Source organism: Acomys russatus, chromosome 17 (genome assembly GCF_903995435.1).
Source record: "Acomys russatus chromosome 17, mAcoRus1.1, whole genome shotgun sequence".
NCBI lineage: Eukaryota > Metazoa > Chordata > Mammalia > Rodentia > Muridae > Acomys > Acomys russatus.
In genome coordinates, this window is record NC_067153.1 from 64,635,987 (window position 1) to 64,642,813 (window position 6,827).

Here is a 6,827-nt window from a genome sequence, read left to right on the forward strand (position 1 = left end):
GAAGGGTTGGAATTTTGTTTCCTTAGCATTGAGGGGCCTGCAATCAAGAGGCAACAACGGATTTAGCGGTCTTTAATGCACTCACTCTTTCCTGCCTGGGAGACTTCACTCCCACTCCTTGGTCTTTTGGAAAGCTACTTCGTCTATATTTCCTCACTGCCTCATTCTTCCATTTTGGCCTTTTTTGCTGTGTGGTAACCCTGGCTTCAGTTCTTCACTTGATGAGAACCAAGTCCACCCTTTCTCTCCCTTAGTCTGGGCCAGCAGGATGTGGGTTTCAGGCCTCTCTCCCGGCCTAAGCTCAGCACTGTTTCCCGGCTTCCACCTCGCTGCCGCTCCAAGGCCCTGACGCCCCCTCTCTGCGTCCATCACCGTCAGCGTCAGCGTGGCCGGCTTCCTGAAGCCTGCCCTCTGAAGCAGGCCTTGCTGCCGGCAGGAAAGAGGGCCTCAGAGCTTTTGGACCCCGGAAGTGAATACAGAGTAGGCCCACCTTTTAATCCCGATTTTCCAGCCTCCAGATCAGGATTAGATTCTATTTTATTCCTTGCTATTTATGAATTAAAACAACATGACACACATCTGGGGAGAGAAAGGAAAGCACGATAGAAGAGAGGGGCTAGCAAACGCCCTCCTCCCCTCTTCATCCCTCCCACCTCTCCTCTGCTCCTTTGTCGGAATCACAAAACCCTAAAGGTTGTCCCACTTGGAAAGGCAGAGGATAGGTACATTTCCGTAGCCCAGAAATGCCACTTTTATGGCCCTGTTTGTCTCCCTGCTCTGGGTTCTGAATGGAGCCGAACAAAACAGCAGTGCGGAGCTGGCTAGACGTCTGGGCTTAATTGTTTTATGGTTTAAATAAGGTGCGCACTTTCCTTTGAAATCGGATTATAGGAATGTTTTGTCTATGGCTTACGAAGATCAGGACCTCTCTGGCTGAGGGGGAGAGGTGAAGAGCGCGCAAGCTCATTCAGGAGATGGGCTACAAACCAAGGGGTGGGGGCAGCCTGGAACAGAGTCCCACCCTAAAGTCCTGCAGGCGGCGGAAATAGGCTGCGGCAGGGTAAGAGGGACTGGAAGTTTAGGGTGCGTGCTTGGAGCAGAAGGTCGTGAGATCTTGGGATAGAGTGCATCCGCGTGGGCAAAGGGATTTCTAGACGGGGGGGGGGGGGAGCCTGAATGGAGGAAGATTCCAGCCATTCTTTTGCGGCCGGTCTCTTTATTCCAGAAAGGAGGGTAACAAGAAGAGGACAGTGTGGAACCTTTCGCAAGGTTTATTTTCAAGAATTTAGAAAACCAAAGAACAGAGGCAACCGCCAGCCTGGGAATCCTTCTCCTTTGCACCGGTTTAGAGGCTTCTCCCTCCTAACTTGTCACCTTTTAGCTCAGCTAAAAGACCGCTACTGGGTTTTCCTCAGCCAGATTGCATTGGAACGAGTGGACGCGAGGTGGCGCTGTTGTTCAATGTTAGAGACAGAGGTCGTACTCAGCCCCCCCCCCCCCCCCCCCCGGGCGCACTGACATTTCAGGCTAGTCTGGGAGCTTTGGCCAGAACCCTGGCTTCTCCTAGCTTCGGGGTCCCACTGCCTCTGAACAAATAAACCCTCTCACCTGCGGGGTGTAAATAATTTGTGAGTGGCAGCGGGAGATGAGCCCTTGCTCTATTGGAAAGCTCAGGAGGAAAAAGAGGGCAGGCATCAAAAATAATCGCTGGTGGAAATGAGGAACAGGTAATTAAGACAAAAAGGAGGAATGACCCGAACAAACGAACATAAGAACATAAACCCGTGGTACCTAAAAGGGCGGTGCAGGCCTCGTGCAGAGGGACAGAGGATGACTGCTTGCAGTTCCTTTATTTCCAGGCTCAGAGAGCAAAATAAACCAGAGACGTGTAAGAGAAAATAAATATATAAATAAATAAATGAAATCTGAGAGAAGCTTCCAAAGAGTAAACCAAGTCCGACCAAGGTTTACAGGACTGATGGGTTCCCAGACAGGCAATGGTACCGCCACACTCAGGATACTCACATTCCAAGACACAAAGGCCCAGAAGAATAGCTCTGTAGCAGGTTTTTTTTTTTTTGCTGGACCATAAAATCTGGAAATAGATTCCCCACCCCCTAAAAGATAAGGCACAGGCCCCAGAGAGGATCCCGACCCTCTGAGCCTCCTTTTTCCAGTCAAAGAAGAGAAAGTATTTATGACAGTCCCCAGTGTCAGATGCTAGGAAGCTATAATCCACCCTGTTCAGCTCTGCACTGAGCAGGCTCCCTGGGATCGACAAAGCTTGAGCCAAAGATGCATCGCAGCAAGCTCTGGTTGGGTGGAGATGCTCTGGGATGCCCTCCACTGCTCTGGACCCCAGGGAGGCTGCAGCCCTGACCTGGACCCTTTCCTTTTGCTGCTTCAGAGCTTGAGCTTGTGTCCAGGAGTTTGGGCAATTGCTAAGTTCAACAGCGGTGAGTTCCCTGAACGCAAAAGATCCCAATAGGGTCTCTTTCGAGGACACCAGTGAATCTCCTTTAAAAAAAAAAAAAAAAGTGGCTGATAGTACCATTTCCCCAATAATTGTTTAAATAAAAAGACAGGGGAGAGTTGCTCTTTTATTCCATCCCACTGCTATTCTTTCCTTCATGCTCAGGGCCAGCCCAGAGTTGGCTCCATATGGGGTGAGAAAGGAAAAGATCTGGCTTTCTAACCACACCCTACTTCACCCAACCCAGAAACCCCAGGGTGTGGGACAAAGTAAGTCTTTTTTCCTTGATGTAAAAACTTACAAATGTATATGTTTATCAAGCATTATGTGCCTGGTATGCATGTGTATGTACAGGCATGTGAGTCAGGAAGGCCAGTGTAAAGTGAACATTACACTTGGTGTGTCTTGTGTGTGTGTGTGTGTTCTAAGTGTGTTCCAAGGTGGCCTTGTCACAGTCTCATATACTATAGAGGAAGAAGACAGGAAAAGCATTTATTCATCTTCATTCATGAGCACAATAGCGCGCGCGCACACACACACACACACACACACACACACACACACACACACACTGCTCTTAAGGCTTTCTTCTCTCCCTGAATTAAGCCCACATACTGTAGACAGAATGGCCAGGAAGGGTATTGACAGGCCAGGGCTTGTTTTTGTTTTTTGTTTTTTCCCCCACTATAATTATCTTGAATTTGTCCAGTCTTGGGCATGGGGATCCCCCCCCACAAAGTGTGGGTAAACATTTAGAGAGTGTCTGTTGATAGTTGCTATCCACATCCTGGCCTGGGCAGCCTGCTTGGAGAAGAGGGGGTGCAGGGCTGCCTGAGGGCCCCTCTACATCGAGCTGGCGTTTCCTCTGAGGTGGTGGTTTATGACAACCACTAAGCACCCTTGCACCCTTCAGCTCAGCTATAGCATCCAGAAAAGAAATCCCTTGAGTTAGGCTAGGCAGAAGCCTGGGCACATAAGCTATTCCTTCCAGTCCTCATAAACAGCTTTGCTCTCAGATTCTCCCAGCCAAGCTTGCTTGGGTCCCTACTCTTTGAAGGGTCTGCTTTTTGCAGGGGTGGTCTGGTCCTGATGGGGTATATGGAGAGCCCCCACTCCCTACCCAGAGGGGTCAAGGGACAAGAGTCTCCAGAGAGAAGACAGGGCAGCTTCAGACCCTGGAGGGACCAGGGGCTGGAGACTCTGCAGGCTGAAGGGTCTGGGGTACATATTCAGCATGCTGAGCTTCTTCTCAGAGTCCCCAGGTTTCAGAAACCCCAGGGAGCTCATCTTTTGGGTTTAAGGCTCAGCCCCAACGTTCACCCTCTGGGGTCTTCTACCTGTTGAGGTAACCTGAGTTGACCTGATGGCTCAGGTATCTCTCAAAAAGGAAAAAAAGGGGGGCACCTTCAAACTGTAGTGCGCACCTTGGAAAAGCTGCCTTGGCCATTAGCTAGGACTGGCTCACCACCCCCTACACACACCACACCCCCATCTCTCCCCTCTCCTCCCTCCCTCTCCTCCAGGTCCCCCCAGCCCTGAACCCCTCAACCCTCCCCCCTCTTCTCTCTCTCTCCCTCTCTTGCCTCTCTCTCTCTCCCTCTCTCTCTCTCTCTCTCTCTCTCTCTCTCTCTCTCTCTCTCTCTCTCTCTCTCTCTCTCTCTCTCTCTCCCTCTCTCTTGCTCGCTCCCTCGCTCGCTCGCTCGCCTGTCTTCATGTCGTGGATTGATGAACGCGAATCGCGTGTAAGCGCCGCCACCGCCGGGAGTCTGAGGAATTCGCCTGGGCTGTTAGAGGAAAGAGCTAAGTGAGAGCGCGCGCTCTACCTACCCGACAGTGAGCAGAGCCGCCGCCGCCTGAGCCCGCAGCCGGCACCGCGCCCCCACCTGCCCAGCCCCCAGCCCAGCAGTCCAGCCCGGGGGAACCGGCCAGCTTGGGGTTCGGTCCCGGGGGGAGGGGAGTTTCGGGGATACCGGGCGGGGGAACGTGATCCAAGGGGAGGGGGCCGTGGGTTTTCATGTACCCAGCATGAGCTCCTACTTCGTCAACCCCCTGTTCTCGAAATACAAAGGCGGCGAGTCCCTGGAACCGGCCTATTACGACTGCCGGTTCCCTCAGAGCGTGGGCAGGAGCCATGCGCTGGTGTATGGGCCCGGCGGCTCCGCGCCCGGCTTCCAGCACGCCTCGCACCACGTCCAAGACTTCTTCCACCACGGCACCTCCGGCATCTCCAACTCGGGCTACCAGCAGAACCCATGCTCGCTAAGCTGCCACGGAGACGCCTCCAAATTCTATGGCTACGAGGCGCTCCCCAGACAGTCCCTTTATGGGGCTCAGCAAGAGGCGAGCGTGGTGCAATATCCCGACTGTAAATCCTCCGCCAACACTAACAGTAGCGAAGGACAAGGCCACTTAAATCAGAACTCGTCTCCCAGCCTCATGTTTCCATGGATGAGACCCCACGGTGAGAAGCCTTTTCTCTTTCCCCCTTGGTCTCCCGCGCTCCGGGGTCTCCCCCCTCCCCTGCCTCCTTTTTGTCTGCCCTCGCCTTCCTTCCTGGCTTTGGGGGTCTCTCCCATTCCACTCCAGTGCCTGGGTGGGTTTTTGGAGGTTGAAAGGCTTGGCTGGGGGTGGGGCGGGGTGCGGGCTCCAGAGACAGTGTGAGTGTTGGGGTGAAGGTGGGAGAAAGGTGATGTGTGGGTGCAAAGGGTTAAAAATTGTTTTCTCCATTTCTTCTGTCTCTCTTTCTCCCCCATCTCGAAAGTCAAAGTTGGGGAGGTGGCTGACAAGGACACCCTGAGTAAACTGAGGCTATCCAGTCTTTGAGGCTGGTAGCCAGTTTTCCCAAAGACAACCAGCCAGGCATTCCAAGACAGTGGCCAGACTGCTGGGTGTCCCCTAGCCAGAGAGAGGGGCAAGAACCCCAAGGAAAAACACTCTGGTTCTCTGGGATTTCAACTTCTTCCCCTCAGAGAAACAGCCTGAAGGCCACTACCCCAACTTTTCTGTACTTCCTCCAGTTGGGGAGAAGACTGAGAGCCTGAGAAGTGGAAAATTAGAGAGAGAGAGAGAGAGAGAGAGAGAGAGAGAGAGAGAGAGAGAGAGAGAGAGAGAGAGAGGGTGAGGGTGTCACACAAAGTAGGGGCCTCTGAGATCCAGGGAACCCTAGTCAGGCTACCCTCCAGTCAAGAACTATGGGGTCTCTTGGCAAGCTGCTCAGGTCATAAGCCCCTCCAAAGGGGGCCCCTCATGGGCCAGTTTCGAAGTACAGGGGGAAGCGATGACTACAAGTTCCGTCAGGGATGGCTCTTGATTTATTTGTTGGTCTCCAGTTAGCAATCAAGCAGAGCTCTGATACATTCCAGGAGATCAATTATTTTTCTTATTGGAAAAGCATTAGGCAGAGATAGGTAAGGAGGGGGCAGTGGGCAGAGCCCCCTCTCTTCTAACCCCAGCACCTTTCTTTTGGAAATAGATTGTGTCCCCAGGCTGGCTCACTAAACGCCACTCTGTACTTGTAAACAAAGCTGTAAGGGCTAGGTTGTAGGCCTGAGGGACCCTGCAAGGCTTCCTTGGCCATCTCCCCCCACCCCCCTGCCACCTCAAGCCCTTACTTTTCAGACAGCCACATTCCTCCCACCTTCACCCACCTCCCAAGGTGAAGGAAGTCAAACCAAAATGTCTCTGGAAACTTTTTCCTGCCCTTGCTTGCCTTCTGCTGCCGGCCTTACCGGCAGGAGGGAGGGAGGACTGGAAAGAGCTGGGGGGGGGGGGGAGAAGAACTTTGTAGAAGGCAGAGTAGCTATGTTGTGCGGATGGAGCCCCCCCACCCAGACATAATCAGACCGGGGTTCTATTCTGCCCAGCTCCTGGACGGCGCAGTGGACGGCAAACTTACAGCCGGTATCAGACCTTGGAGCTAGAGAAAGAGTTCCTCTTTAATCCTTATCTGACGCGGAAGCGTCGCATTGAAGTCTCTCACGCCCTGGGACTGACCGAGAGACAAGTGAAGATATGGTTCCAGAACCGAAGGATGAAGTGGAAAAAAGAAAACAACAAAGACAAGCTTCCCGGGGCCCGAGATGAGGAGAAGGCGGAAGAAGAAGGGAATGAGGAAGAGGAGAAAGAAGAGGAGGAAAAGGAAGAAAATAAGGACTGAGAGAAAAGAACCCCCCCCCCCAGCAACTCCCTTGAAGTTTCGTTTTATGGTAGCAGATAAATTGAGAAGTTTACGACTGTCATTTGCTTTTGTAGGGAATAGAATGACACTCACAACTCTAACTACCTGTCAGATAGTTGCAGCTCTGCTTTTATTACCTTTGGACTCCCCCTCCCTCCGCTCTTTATTTGTCTGGGA

At 52.5% G+C, this 6,827-nt stretch overlaps 1 protein-coding gene across 1 annotated transcript; it reads left to right on the forward strand.

The window, feature by feature from the left end:
* The first annotated feature begins 4,460 nt into the window (after positions 1 to 4,460).
* Hoxc8 (homeobox C8) lies at positions 4,461 to 6,827 on the forward strand. Its single transcript, XM_051160473.1, has 2 exons — positions 4,461 to 4,934; positions 6,337 to 6,827. The coding sequence occupies exons 1-2, from the start codon at positions 4,499 to 4,501 to the stop codon at positions 6,627 to 6,629; spliced, it is 729 nt and encodes a 242-aa protein (XP_051016430.1). The 5' UTR covers positions 4,461 to 4,498; the 3' UTR covers positions 6,630 to 6,827.